Source organism: Aphelocoma coerulescens, chromosome 5, assembly GCF_041296385.1.
Source record: "Aphelocoma coerulescens isolate FSJ_1873_10779 chromosome 5, UR_Acoe_1.0, whole genome shotgun sequence".
NCBI lineage: Eukaryota > Metazoa > Chordata > Aves > Passeriformes > Corvidae > Aphelocoma > Aphelocoma coerulescens.
Window position 1 is genome coordinate 26,410,033 of NC_091019.1, and position 16,576 is coordinate 26,426,608.

A 16,576-nucleotide genomic window follows, 5' to 3' on the forward strand; every position below is an offset into this window, starting at 1 on the left:
AGACACCCCTGCTAATACCACACATGCAGATACTGCTCCTTACTCTGCTTTTGTGCTGTGGCATCTGGCTTGCTCCTACAGCACTAGAAGGTCAAGAAGCACAACAAGGGTGTTGGTTAATAAAGTGGGGGCATGAGCAGAAACAACTTTCAATACATGGAGGCTAAAAGGAGCCTGTTGTGGCCTGGCTGTTTGCAGTACCCCTTTGCAGTCTGAGGTGGGCTTAGTACCAGTGTGTCAGCAGCTGATTCCCTCAGGTTGATGGGTGTTGCAGCCACTTGTGGAGGGAGAAGTCCCTAAACTTGGCTCCGTTTCTTCCCATTTACTCCGAATCTCTGCTAACAGAGCATTTAAGGATTTAGTTTCCTTCCTGGAGATTTCCAGTATCAGCTCTCTCCCTGCCCCCTCACTTCCTTTCCCATGCCTTGCCCCTCTTTCCCTCTGCTTTAGTAACCTAGGCATCAGGGAGGGCACTCCAGCTGCTGCCAAAGGAGCCTGTTGTACTTGCTTGGCTGCCTGCCCAGCGCAGGGAAAAACACGGAGTGACAGCAAACAAGCAGGAGTTGAACGCCCTCAGAGCCTTCTCTTGCAAGACAAGACTATTGCAGATGAGAACTGCAAGTGTGGCTCCTGTCCCCTGACACTGTCAGTTCTCCAAGGGGCTTTTGAGTTGGAAATACCTTTTTCTTTCTTCTAATGGGAATTTGATGAAGCAACTGCTTTCTAGCACTGTGGAGGTGCTGCAGCCCGGGCACTTGAACACTGACTTGTGTGATAGCTGAGCTGATTTTGAGGGAGGGAATAGGGTAGATTTGTGAAGGCCACTCCTGTAAGGCTGCTGCTTCAGTAAATGCTTTGCAGTATCAGCACGTAACCTGCGCAGCAAGAGTCACAGAACTGGTGAGGGAGCAGGATCCTGGGGTTTGTGGCATATGTCCAGCCAGGGAGAATCTGGCCTGGAAATTAATCAAGGCTGAAGTGATCTGTGTGGCAAATGGATCTGCTTCATTTCTCCATAACTGAACTTTCCTCTGTTCAGCATATTTTGGGGAAAAAAGTTGGGAAGCTGGTGGCTTGTGCCAGGTATCACAAGCAGGAGGAAATATATATTTGGGGGGAAAGCATCAGCCTGGACTTGATTATCCTCCTTTAACATATTTCAGGAGGAGCTCAGAGGAAGCTTGCCTCCTGGGACTTCTTTAGTTCAGGAAACTAAATGCTGAGGTCTAAGAATGTTATTTTTATTAATCACTGGATGTACAGAATTCCCCTACACTCTGCAGCTTGCAGATTTCCCTATGTCTCCTAATGATAAATAAGGTTCCTAGTTACTGTTTCTAGACAGAGTATCTCTTCAAATTTTATGCTGTAATGATTGCTCTCTCCAATCCTATTCTGCAAGAAATAGTCTGCTGACCAACTCAAATGTAAGGGTTTTTCTTCTGTTGCTTGCAGTACTAAGTGCTAAGGGGAGAGGGCTGACAGCACCAGCATGTCTGAAATAGTCTGACCTAAACTTGGTTGAAAAACTGTTGAGCATTAAAAGGTGCAGACATTACAAACAATAGTGGGGGATAGCTAAGAGGATTTGTAAAAGTAGCTAATTTGAGCATTATATCTGTTTTGATCCTGGAATAGCATCTGTTTGCAGGGTGCTGTGCACAGGTGCTGCAACAGCCTGTGGTAAGTGCCTGGCTACAAGCCATTCAGCACTGACTTGCTAAGTAACCTGTCACATCATCTGTGCTCGACACTAGCTGTAGCTTGCTTCATGTTTCACTCCACAGAGTTAGTGTGTCCCTGTGTTAACTGTAAGTGGCTAAGTGAAAACAGGATGGCTACAACAAGAAATATTGTATTAAAAATGAAAAGACTGTCCAAAAAGGGGGTGTAAGACTTGCAACAAAGCTTCTCTGAAGATAGCAAAGGGAATTGAAGCAAATAGTAGTTGTGGAGTAGATCATCTTTTATCTTACTCAAAGTACATTCATGAGGGAGTAAAATTCCAGTAAGGAAAAAACTTTCTCCAAACAAGGTCCATTTGTTTGGAGTGACCTTGAGTCTTCCAGACTCTGGAGACCTGCAGGATGGCTTTTAAGTCTACCTTAATCAAAAGACAGCCACGTTTGGCACACCTCTATGTAGTCTCTTTGTAGCAGACAAAGACCATTATCCATAGATATGGAGGCAGTTCTATAAATGGTGATGGCAGATGTATTTTTTGTCAGTAGCTGATGTTGTTCTCTCTCCTGGCTCCTACAGAAATGTCATCTCCCTCCCTGAAGACTGGTGCATGCATCCTCATCGGTGTTGGGGCGCTCACCATGCTGATGGGGTTCCTGGGCTGTCTTGGCGCAGTCAATGAAATCCGATGTCTCTTGGGTCTGGTGAGAGTATTCATGCCTCTTTTAGAGCCAACCTTTAATACCTCTCCTGCAAAATATCTGTTGGATTGTAGGTGGGGGCTTTAGTCTCCTGGGGATGTTATTTCTGCTAGGTCAACTTGGATCTAGTTCTTAATTTGCACACATTAAGTTCTCCAGCAGTCAGCAGACTGTAGCAGAGCTCGTCAGGCATTACTGATGATGAGATTGTAACTCTGAATGAGGGAGGGTCACTGACACTTTCTGCACACAGGGGGTTGAGGACTGCCAGCTGAGAAGTGTACCCTGTCCCCCTCACCCTGACTTCCCAGTTGGCACTGTGCTCTCAATGGTGGAAGAGCAAGTTCCAAGGGCAGTGAAAGACAAGAGGAAGAGTGACAGTGTCCTGCTGTGTTAGATCTGTGGAAAGTGCAAAAGTCAAGAGAGACCCAACTAGGAATGTCCTGTGTGTCAGGACCTCTCTTCAAACAGTTAATCTCTAGGAAGTTTTCTGTCCATGATGGGTGAGATGATACCAGCTTCATACACCTCAGCCTGCTACTTGACTCTGGTGTATTCAGAGCACGTCTGTATTGGAAACCAAGCATGGCACACATTGTGTTTCCTGGTATTAGGAGCGTGGTAGGAGCGTCTCCTAGTCTAACAATAGTAACTGCCACCACTTAAAAGTAACCTCAGAAGTTTGCTGCTGGATCTTAAATTTAGATCCTCAAATAAATTAAATAGAATTTTTTAAAAAGGTAATTGATTTTTAAAAAAATTTAAAATGAGGTTTGTAAAATTGACTCTTTTTTTCTTTCTGTTGAGGCTTGGGTAGGCAGAGTCCAACTGATTGACTGAGGCCACAATGGTCTGGGAATGGAGTTGGATGTGGGAGAGAGAGTCCTAGCTGGAGTGACACATGTAGAGAGTGCTTGTAAACCCTTTCCCTCCTGAAGCCTTTCTGTTGGCCTGATGGGAGAAGTGCTGAACTGCACTTGTCTGATGTTGGTGCTTGTACTTAAGCCTTTTCCTGGAAAAGCATTGTTGATAGCAGAGTTTGTCTGCGGGCAAAGAGGTGTTAGCTCAATGTTGTGATTTCTCTTGTATATGAAATTTTATTAACTTTTATGTACAGACCTTTCTAAAGACTGATAGTGCTCACCTATTGTTTTTTGTTTCCAGTACTTCACCTGCCTCATGTTAATCCTCTTAACTCAGATTGCTGCTGCACTGGTCATCTACTTCCAGAGAGAAACGGTAAGTCCTTATTACTGTGTGTCTTTTCCTTGGTCTTGGCTTGGGAGAGGGGTGACATCTAGAAATTCTTTCTTCCAAACTGGGCTGTACTGTTAGCAGGCATAACTGGACTCTCCTTTTCTCTACCCCAGCTTAATAGCTTTGCTGTTTGATTTTTCTGTATCTGCCTCAATAGTGCTGCTTTCTCAAGGATTATGAAACTTTATTTGGTATGCAGGCTTTATTTTTGGTTAGTGGGAACAGTGGGGAAAAAAAAAGTCCTGGAATGCTTTAGACCACACGTCCTCTTGGTCCTGCTGTAGACAGTTATTTGGGCATGTAGTAGCAGTGGTTACTACCATGTTGCCATCACTGGTGCCTTGAGGAGTTACCAGCCTGAGCGCTTTTTTGACTGGTCTTCCTCCTTGTTCTGTCCTTTCAGTCTTTCTGTATCAGTGTGTAGAACTCTTCTTGGAAGAGCTGTCCTCTTTCCCCAGGAGCAAACCCAGGTATCTGGCGGTTCCTGTTCTACAGCTGGAGCTTAAAGCCAAGTGGTTGAATATTTTGAAGTGGATCCCTTTGTCAGGAAGGCAGTTTCACAGTGTGTGCTTTTAGAGCTCCAACATGCTCTGTAGTGTAAAAGGGAATAATTTTTGAGCTACCTAAGTGCATTGCAACAATCCATCCTGGCTACAGGTTTCCTAGCCAAGGCAGTGCCTGGTCAGGCCTTCAGCTACTTGACAGCTAAACTGGGAGCCACATTTATGCAGTGGGAACAAGTTATAGCTGTGGGGTCACTATTGGCTTCTGATACCAGTTGTGGGTAACGCTGTCCTTCGCTACATAACTGTATATCTATACCACTGTTTGGCTGTGCTTGCCTCTCCTAAGTCAACCCTTTAGCTAGATGCTTACAGAAAGCAGAATGGTTGAGGAAGTTATGGATGGGCCTGGTGGAGAAGTTTAGGGGCAGGGGGATGTACGTGCCACCAGCAGATCTGATCTGAGCTTTGTACTGTGGTGACTGTGAGCAGCTGTTGGCTGGGTTCCTTGCCAAATGTGGTGTGACCGTAGCTTGCTCTCTGGGATGGCAGAAGCTGAGGGAGAAACTAAAACAGTGACTAAAACTGGTGTGTAAAGATGATTCTCAACGCACAGCTCTGACTAATGCAGATGTGGAGGTGGGGGGATGGGCATTCCCCTGCAATGGGGAAATGTGACTTCAGATCAGGAAATTCTGTATCTCTGTTAGCATTTCTCCTCCAGCTGCCAATCTACTCTAGAAAACTCCAACTTTTAAGCTATAGCTCTTCATTTAAACCTCAGTCAGACCAGGGAGAGTTTAAAAGTGCTGGGGGTTGTTCTGCACAGCTGTTGGAGACAGAGTGACTGAGATCATCACTTGTACAGGTCTGGGAGAATGGGCAGGGAAGCTGGGCTTTGAACAGGTGCTCCTGTTCAGTCCCTAATGTACAAAATTAATGGAAAAGCTCTTCTAGAGCCATTCTGTTTCAGGGATCCTCCAAAGTACCTGCCTAGAGCACTAAGAAAAACTGTTTGAGGAAGGTCTTGGCTGAAACCTCCAGCACAGTGGTTTGGGGCTGCGCTTCAGTGCTGCTGTGTGAGTTGCTCTGCTTCGCTGGCTGTACGTCATCCCAGGGCAGCTTGGAGCATAGTGAGGCACACTGAAACTGCTCAACAGCCAGTCCCTAGATAACTATTGTGTTCTTTGTGTTACTTCTTTCTGACTTCAGGAACTTGGTTAGATATAAAACAAGGAATAGCAGGAGTGAAGGAAAGGATTTCAGATCCAGAATGTAGCAAGGTGATACTCGCTCCTTCACTTGTAACTGAAGTATTTATTTGTATGGATTCACTTGATGTTATTGTTGGCATATCTGTTCCTTTTGGGTGTCAAAATCCTCCCCCACACTGAAATATGAAAGTATACTGAAATAGAGTTAGTGTAACTGTAAAAGGCTGGGCCTCTGACAGGGAGGCTGCTGCTTTGCCTCTCCCATGGGCATTGTTAGAGGAATGCCCCTTCAGACTGGAATTGCCCAGTACTTCTGGGAGGATGTTGATGCAACATTCTTTTTCCTACATTTGTTGGTGACTGAAACTGTGGGGTGGGTTTTTTTTATGGACAACAAAATAGTAACATCATAAATGTCGCAAATGATATTCTACTTCCTGAACTGAATGTTGATACTCACCTACTCACAAGCCCCTAAACAGAGCCTGGGCAAGTTCTCTCTTGGCCTAGTTCACACAGGTCTGTGCAGCTTGGCTCTAAGTGCCTTGAGTAAAGGAGAACAGTGGTGTTTTGGGAATAGCCCTACTTGCTAGCTATTGTTTGCAGCAAACAGGCCTGTGTGATTGCATGCAGTGACTTGTCTGGGGCTATGGACTATGCATGAGTTTCAGAATCTGAAGTGACAAGGCAGAGGAGAGGTCCCTCCTGGTTTTTTGAGCCTAGTTTTTTGTGCAGCCTAGATGCTAATAAATGCTGAGAGATGGATCTAGCTTGTGTCGGACAGGGACAGGATAGATGACTGACAGTGTCTAATAGGGGAAGAAGCCTGCGCAATCCATTCTGTGATCAAAGGTCTGCTCTTGCCTCTGGCGTTCAGCCTTCCCCATCCCCTGCTTCAGTAGCCCATGTGATGGGGAGACTGACAGCCTTGCTGCTTTTTGTCAGTGAGCTGTGCCTTTGGTGCCTAGGATCTAGGTGCCCCTGCTTTGAGGTGGTGACATTGTGCCTTTCTGACAGTGGGCTTGCTAGAGCTGGGAAGGAGCAGGAAGCCCTGAAAGCAATGGTAGTAGCCATTTCCTGAGGCATTCATGTCTCACACAGTACTGAATCCTGATAGCTTTAAGTGGGTGAAGATGGTGAGGATGTTGAAAGCCCAAGGGTTCCCTGTGCCTCTCTAGGTTGTTGCTCTTCAGTTTTCCTCTGCCAGGTGCTTAAGGGTGAACAGCTGCAGGTGCTTGTGTTTTCCCTTTGGGCTGCTCTGCCGGTTAAACCCACAAGCAAGCTGCCTGTGTGTGTGCTCTCCAGAGCTGTGCCATTGTTTGCATAACATTCCCCCTCTCTCAGATTGCTTGCTGAAACACCTAGGAATGCCTGATTTTTTTCTTTAATTTGAAGTGCCTCACTTTTTGAAACAAGAGCTGTTTGCAAGACTTCTTGCCTGTTCTTTTGTAAGAGTAAGGGCAGAGCAGACGCACAGCTTCCCTATGTAGCTGTGATTGAGGGCATCAGGTTCAGGTCCTGTCTTTGCTTGTGGTGGGGTTCTGGGATTCTTGCAGAAGTGACACTAGGCTCCATCTGACCCAATAGCTAAGGGGCTAGATGGACCGGGGTAGGAGAACCAACCCAGCTCTCCTTGCCTCCCTCTGCATGTGGAGCAGCAGTGTGCAGGAGGGGTCAGGGTGGCAACTCAGAGGTTCAGTAACTGATAAGGCTTATGGCAGCAGCCAAGGCCAATCTCATTAGTGAGAACCAGGTCAGGTTGCCTTGATTTGAAGGGAAGGAAAAAGGGAAGTGAAGTAATTAAAAGGGGAAGAGCTAGACATCATGAGAAGAAAGATCATGCAGCTCCCATCTGTCTGGCCTGACATAGCTGATCCCAGTGAACTGAGCTGCAGTTTTCCAAGGAAGAAGAGTTGCTGATGTAGAGAAGCTTCTCTCAAAAGTAGGCAGTGCATCCTCTTACTGAGTGTCCTGGTATTTGTCGTGATCATTGAAAATGCTTGATAGTAGAAGAAAAGAGAAAACCCATTTCCACTGATTTGAAATATGCTGTAGCACCACAGTCAAAAAGGTAACATGTGGTATGGGAACATCGTAGTGCTTAGGTTGATATAACTCTATCCTATCCCTCAGGCAGTCTAATGACACTTTTTTCCAACCTCTTGTGAATCTGGGTCTGTCCTTAGCAGTCCTCATGTACAGGCTGGTTAAGAAGAGCTTCAGAAGGAGGTGGGAAGGAAAAAGGTGAAGAAGTCTGCCAGGTGGTAGCTTGCACTTCTCATCAAACTGAAGAGTGTTGTAAATACCTCTGGAGAAGGAATGGTGGTGAAGGGATGATTTGATACACCGAATGTTGCGATAAGACTGTTAATGAGCAGTTTAGGTAGTTGTAATAATTCCTGTCCTAATATAGAAACAGCAGTTGTGGGAGTTTGGGGAGAGGTAGATCAACACCTTGTGAAAAAGGCAAGTTTCCACCAGCTGTATATCAGAAAACCCATCTGCATTCAGGAGCAGAGTGGCTCACTGCTTCCCTGAGCAGGGGAGATGAACTGCAGTGGCTGAGATTCTGGACCAAGGTCTTGCCTGCAGTATGAGGTTAGAAACACATGACCTGTGAGTCCTTAAGGCAATGTTGTCCTTCAGCTTGCACTTACTTTGCACATCTGTCTTATCTGGGGTGGGCAGTTAGTCATTCAGCCTGTGTCTTAGCAGCATAACCATACCCAGTTCTGTTTCCTTATTGCTCATCAGGTTTGTACCCTTTCCCTGTGCCCAGACACTTGCTGGTGCTTTGGCTGTTGCAGCAACAAAGCTGCTGTCCTTACCTGTACTTGTTAACTTTTTGCAGTCAACTTTTATGAGTGACTGTAGCTTTATATATGTATCTGAAACACTGAAGAAAAGGCTACAAGAATTGGTAATCTAACTCTCCTGCCTCTTTTTTTCTTGCCAGCTGAAGGTTGAGTTGTCCGACATAGTTGTGGATCTGATTAAAGATTATGACCCTTTGAATGAAGATAAGAGGAACTTGCAAGATGCGTGGGACTATGTGCAGATGCAGGTGAGTCCTGGGGGGCAGCAAGAGGTAGATGATGCTATTTGTCAGTGCAGGCAATGGCCTTTAAAGCTAGGCTGAGGACAGAGAAACAACTATTGCACGTTGATCTGGCTGATCTACAAAGTGGCCTGTGAGGTTTGGTGCCTGCAGACTAGAAAATGGTCTGGCTTGCTGCTTCTTTGTCAGACCCTGAACCATTCCTGCATGCTGCGTGTTAGAACTAGCTAGTGTTGGCTGCATGGCCTAATGTATCCAATCTGTCAAGTGGTACTCCAACACTTCTCTTTGTTCTGCTGGGCCTCCTGAATACTAACATGTGTGAAAAACATTTTTCACATGATTTTTGTAGCAAAAAGTCCCTAGTTTATTACCGGGCAAGTCAGCAGCACCACTTGCCTTACTACTTGGTACATGTTGCTTGCTTATTGTGATGGTTCTTCTGCAAGTATCAGCATTCTTGGGAGCCATCCAACTGCCCATGGTTTCTGTTTTAGCATCAGGGTCAGCACTTGAGCAGCTAGAGAATATTCAAGCACTCTGGAGTCATGACAGCTGTTTACTGCCAAACCACAAGCTTGAGAGCTGGCTGGCTGTTGTGGTTAAATACATACCCAACATGGGACTGATGTGTAGTAAGTACAAGTAACAGCATTTGTCTTCTGTCTGTTCTTTGGTCTGCAAAACACTGACCTGCAGTATTTCTCCTCCTTGGAGAATGATTTATGTGTTTTGTTGTTGTAGTTGCAACTCCTTGTTAGTGAACTCAAGAGAAGCCTCAGTCTACTGTGGAGAGAGGCTTGTGCTTGAGCCCTTCTTTTATGTAGGAACAGAAGAAAAATGTTTTGCAGAGATGGAGAAGTCGAGTGTTAGGGGTCTATGTCGTCTCACACATTGGAGTTAGCATTTGAAAGAGGGTGGGGTTCTGTAAACCAGTCTTGGAGTTAAAGTCCAAACTTCTCGCGAGGGAGAGGTAGTTCCTTCTGGAGGCTGGGTTTTAACAACACTCTTTTGGAAACCAAATGCTTGTCCTGGTGTGAGTTTTCAGCTGTTTGTATCTCATGTCTATTGTAACAGAAACATTACTTTTCCCTTCTGAGCAGAAGAGGATTTTCCCTAAACTTCTTCCTCGACATTGACAGCCTTTCTGCTCTGTACCACTGGGCAAGCACTGGGATCCATGCTTAAGATCTTACTCCTTGCTAGACTTCTCCATGTGCTTTCCCCTCCAGCAAATAAGGTTTTATCACGTGGCTCTGTAGGAATGTAAGTGTTTCTTTGGATGGAAAGTTTTCCCCATCCCGTGCTCCAGCTGGTCCGTAGTACATCCAGGCGGGCACTGGCGTGCAGTGATGTGCTGGGGCTTGGTGGCATGGGAACGCCACCGTGCGGTGGCTGCTGCTGTCTCCGGGGCCACAGCTGAGACCCGGGGCCCTTTAACTCTTGTTTTGCTAGCAGAGTGACTCTTTAGTAGGAAATTATGTCCCTGTCTTCTGGACAGCTCTATACATAGGTAACCGGGGTGGTGTTTAGTGCAGCTAATTTGTGCAAAATGTGTGGCCTGACTGTTGTTTCACAGAGAGCTCCTGAGTACTTCTGACTGCTTATTTTCACGTGCAGCTATCTTACCAGTGCAAAGTGTAACACTGTAATGACTTCTTTCCCATTATTAGATTGCCTGCTGTGGCTGGACTGGAGCAAAGGAATGGGAAAATAATGAGATTCTTAGGAACAAAAGCAATACTGAGTATCCGTGCTCCTGCTCCAATAGATCTAAGGACTTAGTGGAAGGAAGAGGTTTCTGTGTTCTGGATGACCCTGTCAATGGCACTGCAACATATGCTGACTGGCCTGTTCATGAGCAGGTGAGTGAGCATGTCTGGGCCCTGTGAAGCTTCCACTGAAGCTGCCTTGTCTTTGCTCCCCTGAAAATTTAGAGCACTTCTTTCTCGTCCTTATTGCTTGAAGTACCTGGGGAATTTGGGGCAAGAAGGGCAGAGTGACAGGGATCCTGCCCTTTTCTGCAAAACTTCCATGAAACATGGTATAGCATGTAACTGGGATAATTCCTGTTTGCAAAGATATGTTACAGATTTTCAGTTTTGAGATATTTGGAATCATGCCTCTTCTTTTTGGCCGTGTTTTCTCTATAGGGATGCATGGATGGTGTAGAGCAGTGGCTGAAGGACAACCTTGGTATCATTCTTGGAGTTTGCACTGGTGTTGCTGTTGTAGAGGTAAGTCACTTCCTGACATGAACCTATACAGTCTTATCATGGAGACCCTTTTAAAGGCAAAGCTGTTTTCTCAAGTGATTGACACCTGGTTTAATGGCAGCGCAGTTCTAGCTCTTGGTTGTGTCTGCCTGGACCTTTGAACTCTGCTTTTATTGATTGGATTAAAAATCAAACAAAGCAGACAAGCTTGTGGTTCCTCCTGCTGTATCTGACTCTTGGCAATTCTGTAACCAGAATACCAAGGCAAGCAAAATCCCACGTTAGTGAAATCCCACTTGTTGCCTTAAAAAGCCCATAACATAGATTGCAGATGAAGTCACATTTTTATGAAGCCCAAATTTTTGTCATTCCAATTACTGCATTTGCCTTGTGTTGCAGACTAACTCTGTTCACCTGTGTGGTGTCATTAAAAGATGTTCACTGTATTCTGCTCCCCTGTACCACCCGTTCTTCCCACCTTACCTGTCTGGTTGCTGATTTTGTTCCCATTCTTCATACTTATTCCAGCTGCTGGGGATGATACTGTCCATTTCGCTTTGCAAGAACATACACAGCGAAGACTACACCAAAGTGCCCAAGTCTTGAGTTGGCTGGCTCCAGAGCTACAGCACCACAGAGAAAGGAGCAAACAGAACATTCCTGCCTCATACCCAGACTGTCCAACCATTGACCATTATTCCTGTGACATCCCATTTCTGATACCACTCTGCTAAGAACTGTTAGAGCTGCAACACAGCCTGATCTTCTGGCAATAGGGCCCCTGGGCCACCTGCATCCTGCCTCTGGATTGTTTCTACTTCAAGAAGCAGAACTTAAACTGTCTCATATCACATGAGACACCGATTAACCTGAGGGGACAATGCTTTTGCTGCCTGCTCCATGTTAAACAATACTATTCATATCTTAATTCTACAACCCACTGGGCCTAACATACAACAATATTTCTCCCCCCTTGCTCTTCTCCTGCACATCTTTTCACCTCCCCCCTGAAGTCCCATGAGCCAGGAATTCTGCTGAGATTCCAGTGCTTTGGTAGCTTCACTTGCTTCACTGACTTGTGGTGATAACTAGTCATGCTTTATAGACCTTCTTGTCCCCTGCAGTTAACCTGATTCAGCTCCTCCTATGCATCTTCCAGCCTAGGTTCCCATCTGAAATACAGAGTGCTACTGTCACACTCGCTTCTCCCGTTTCTGGAGTCAGCTATGCCTTGCCTTCAGTGGAGCTCTTCCCTTTGAGCGTGATGAGAAGCCACTGGGAGGGAGCCAAGCCTGCCTATTTATTCCTAGTGTGACGTGGCAGATTGTGGTGGTGATGCTCAGCTACTGCTGGAAGGGATCCCTTGGGTTTTGGATTTGACACTTACATGTTTCTCCCATTTGCCTGTTTACCTTTTCCTCTCCCCTAGCTCTGCTTTGCTGGCTCCTGTCAGCATGGAGGTACATCAGAGACTGCTGCATAGTGTGGACTCAGCCCCAGGCTGGGTCTGCTGGTTGCATTCTCGGGTTGCCAACTTTATAGAGGTTGCAATTAATTTGATTCTTCCCCTGCTCCTTCATGAACATAAAATTTGTTAGCTGTGGGTTTAGATATGAGTATGGAGGGATCTGACTGGATTGTTGATGCTGTATATTAGAAATATAACTGCTATCAGTGCCCAGTATAGGTTGTGTAGTTTGGATGTAAAGACAAATTGCTTTTATTTCAGTTGTCCATTTTTCTGACTCCACTGTGGTCTGGAGCCATGGCTGCGTCCTGAGTTCTGCCTCAAGTGCCAGCACTGCAGCAGAGAAGTAGCAGGTTCTGCAGTTGGGCAGGCTGCAGGTTTCTGTGCTAATGGCTGGGCCGTTTGCTCTATTCAACCAGTGGCCAGCAGCAAGGAGTGGTGTAGACCAGTAGAAAGTAGGAAATGCACATGAAACACTGCCCCAACTGCTTACATAAGAGAGCTGGGTGCAAATCCTCACTCTTGGAGGTGTCTGAGGCACAGCAGATTTCCTGCTGTTACACATGGTACAATCACCCTGACATCAGGAAGCTGTATGGGAGAGAAGTGGGTGGTCCTTGCCAGGGACCTGTTACAAGGTACTTGGTGAGAGAGCCTTTGCCTTACAGAGGTGGTTCCAGGACTGTCTCTGGTCAGGGGTGGGGCAGGTAGTAATAACACTCATAGCAGTTCCAAGGGATGGTTTCAGTACTTACTTGGTTTTCCTTCTGGGAAGAAAGGTTGGTGCAGGGGATCAGGGCCCCAGCAGTGGGTTCCTGCTCTGTCCTCATCTTTGGAGAGAGCAGTGACTGGGGAGAGTAGCTATGACTGGGTGAGTGGTTTTTATGGAGGTCTGATAAGGCTTTGCAATTTTGAGATATCTGCCCCTTCCTGCACAGATCCTTCAAGCTGACCTTTGCTATAGCAGAAGGCACCCTTAGCAGTAAGCTTGCTAGCTTTTGTAACACAAAGTCTATTCTCTAATGCGTTCTTATTTGTAAGATTCTTGTTCAGTTACAGATGCCAATGCTGAGCAGCAAGTAAAAAGGAGCCCATTCTGGGAATTCCTTTTTTGTTTTTGTCTGTTTTTAGCAGCATCTTCCTACTGGAAGAAATGCATGTACAGATATAAAAGTCTAGAGGGTGAATATTTCTGTAATAAAGACTTTGCTAAAAAATATGTATCTCTGCCTATGACTTGTGCATTGAAGTGTTTTCCCCCTGCTTCCTCTCCACCCCTTTCTGCTTTACATGCAGATTACTGACATCTTGTTTGTTCAAGGTATCAAAAAGCTGGTCTGGGCACATGTGTGAGATCAGTGTGGACAGTGAAGATACTGCCCAGCAGGGGGAGGTGACAATTTTTCTGGGCTGCATTCTAAAGTAAACTTTGTCTTGTTTTATGAAGTATGTTTGTCTTATGGTGAGCTGGATGAGTGGTAGTTCCTTGAATTACCTGCTATCTCCTAAGCTAAGTGTTTGAAGATGTTGCTTCAAACCTGCACAGTCTGCAGTCATAAACCTTGAGGACTAATTCTGATAAAATACAAGCTTGCTGCTATGCCCACTGTGCATACAGCTCTTGCTAGCTTAACTATATAATTTTTTCCTACTCACCTTCAGTAGGATTCTGCCTCCAGGCTGCTATTTAAAAAAAGGTTCCTCAGCCCCTGCCCTGCCACTGTGAGAAAGAAGCTAGATAGCCATTTTTTGTAGTTTATGTCCCCACATGCTGGTCTTGACTGAAAAGCTCTTGAGAAGCAGATAGACCAAATACATAAATCTTCTTGCTTTTGTTACCTAAGCGGCTGAGAAATGGATACGAGCTAGATCTCAAAATTCCTTCAGATCCTGCACCATGTTGGTGCACCTGGGCATTTAAAATGGCTTAGAAGAACCTAAGGTAGTGTGCTAATGAATTTTACAGCTGTTGCTGTAGGAAGTAATAAGCATGACCTAAGTCCTCATACGTGTTTGAAGAAACAGAACGAAGTTTGCAGAGGAGGTACTGGGGTGTTACCAGCAAACACTGGTGGCAACTGCTTGAAGTCAGGACTTCAGTAACCCTGACCAGATGAGTGCAGAGCAAGAGGGGCTTAAATGGATCCTAGAGCCACAGTAGGGTGCAATGATCAGTCCTAGCTGTGAGTACAACTTGATCCTTTAGGCTGTCCTTGAGATCTTGGTTCTTGGTCGTAGGGAGTCTCTCCTTTCTGGTTGGTTTCCCGGAGCACCCTGCTTTAATCAGCTGGTGATGCTTTCGCAGAGCTCCACTTCCTGGCAAAGCTGCCAACCCTGATCTGATGGCTCCTAGGTGGGCAAGGGTGCTGCTGGTTTCCGTCTGTTGTGGAGCGGGACGGAGAAAGTAGGGAGGGTGAGGACAATTGCTCGTCCGCAGCTTAGGTCCCTAACTGCCCGGGCTCTGTGGAAATCACTTGCCTTTGGCCACTGGAGGGAGGTGTTCCACCAAGAAAACCCAGCCTGGGCTGGTCCCAGGGGAACGAGAAGATGACACTGATCGTTTCCTTCTGCTCCCAGTTACTCCTGGCAGCAGGGTAGCTAAAATAACTTGTAATTACAAGTGTATTCTCCTTGTAAACGATTTGTGCTACATGCTTGATATTTTTAGGGATAATTTTCCCTTCCATTTCTTGGAGAAGAACACAGTTGGATATTTTGTTGTATGTCTTCCACTGCTGTGAGAGTTGTGTTTCTTTCTTGTGTTTCTGCTCTACCTAGCTGTGGAAGTTCAGCATGAGGAAATTCTCATGATGGTTCTTTCCTTGTCCCCATTTTTTCCCGTTTCCCTCCATGCTCAATTCCTTTGAGTTGGCAGTCTGTGGGGAAGGAGAGAGCATTGAATACTTATAAATCTGATCTAAAAAAGATCCCTGGAAAAACGTCCTCAGACCTTCAGAGAGCATGAAATCTGCTGCTGCTCCTTGGGCCAGGCTCCCAGCTGCTCTCCAGAGGTGAACGTTTGCTGCTGGAACTAGAAATCAAACGAGCACTCAGGCTTCTGGGGAGCTGCAGTGTTTGTCTAGCAAAGCCCACAGCACCAGCCTCTGCAGAAGCTCAGCACATGGAAGCATTTTGTGCTAGCCAGTAAGCTGCTCTATAGCCGTCCCAGGCCAATAATTAATATTGCAAGAGTAGAGCTGTGACCGCCCTGTGGCCTGAAGCAAGGCCCCTAGTAATGAACTGGTGATGTTCCTCATTCTGTGTGATCGTGAAGCACTCACAAGCTGCTATAATTCTTTCCATGAGGTGTTTTTTCCTTCTGGAGAGGGAAGAGGAATTGCATTAGTTAGCATGACTATGGGTAAGTGTATAGGTTGCAGTGCATCTTGTTTTCTGTATGGCACGTACTCAAATTTAACATGTGGCAGCTGTTCTTTTCCCTGTAATTCTCCCATGTGTGGTGGTGTGGCTGGTGCCTGCCAGCTTTGTTCAGGATTTGGGCTGAATGTGGTAGACTTCAGAAAAGCCTGGTTTCTGGCTGCCAAAGGACAGACTGCAAGTGGTGGTGTCAGCCTCTGTGACGTTGTTGGGGAAAGAGGAACAGGCAGCCACAGGGGCTCACTGCTGAAAAGCCAAAGGACCCTGGGATTCCCACAAATGCTACCACTCAATGCCATAAATGGAGAACATAGCCTCAATTACTCATGGTCTGGCTCTATCCCATTAGCCTCTGAGACTCTGCTCTAGCCTTGGACTTTTATTAAACCTCAGCTAGCAGCCACGATTTCTGAATGACATCTTAAACCAGGTTGATACTAAAAGCTTGTCAGTGTAAAAATCTACTAGCATGGAAGTCTTCAAACACTTGTAAACTGGCAAAAGGCCCTTAGCAAAAAATATGCAATTAGTGAATCAAAGCTATTAGTAAAATGCTGCTAGTAAGGTACTAAGTGTGCTTTAGCCATTGTAAACAGTTTCTAGCAGGTGTGTGCTGGCAGAGTTCATGCAACTTGTTTGCCTTGTGGCAGGAATGTTCTCTGCCAAACATCAGAAATTACCTTCTCCTAAGTAAATTCTGTAACCCTGGCCATGAATTCTTTCTTCACACAGGTATAAATTTCCTGCTTTCTCTCCTCTGTGCTCCTAATAATACAATTGACTGGGGTTTGTGTGCTGTTTGGCTTTTGTGGGGAGGGATTAAAAGAATATTGGATGCTGTGTACCTGGAGAGAAGTTATTCTCAGTTCTCTGGGCAAAAAATATTACCTCCATTTAAAATAGGGGTTTAAGAGAAGGATAATACCCCACATAGTACATAGATGCTCTATAAGGTATGGAATCTGAGGGGGAAAATCCTACTTTAGGCTCCAAGGATGGTATTTTTATGCACTTGAATTAAATTTCGCTCTGGCATCTTCTTTGCTGTAACTCTCTCACTGATGAGTGGTGTCGTGGAGTAACTCCTCTGTCCTCAAC

The 16,576-nt window shown here is 45.7% G+C and overlaps 1 protein-coding gene across 2 annotated transcripts in view; it reads left to right on the top strand.

Annotated features, from left to right (window-relative positions):
- CD82 (CD82 molecule) overlaps window positions 1-13,319 on the top strand; it is a 39,277-nt gene extending 25,958 nt beyond the window's left edge. For both annotated transcript variants that reach the window (XM_069017180.1, XM_069017182.1), the window contains exons 4-9: window positions 2,263-2,387; window positions 3,549-3,623; window positions 8,315-8,422; window positions 10,090-10,281; window positions 10,570-10,653; window positions 11,161-13,319. In XM_069017180.1, the coding sequence (XP_068873281.1) occupies window positions 2,263-2,387; window positions 3,549-3,623; window positions 8,315-8,422; window positions 10,090-10,281; window positions 10,570-10,653; window positions 11,161-11,238 (662 nt within the window). In that variant the 3' untranslated portion in view covers window positions 11,239-13,319. The remainder of the gene's footprint in view (window positions 1-2,262; window positions 2,388-3,548; window positions 3,624-8,314; window positions 8,423-10,089; window positions 10,282-10,569; window positions 10,654-11,160) is intronic.
- Window positions 13,320-16,576: the final 3,257 nt, after the last annotated feature.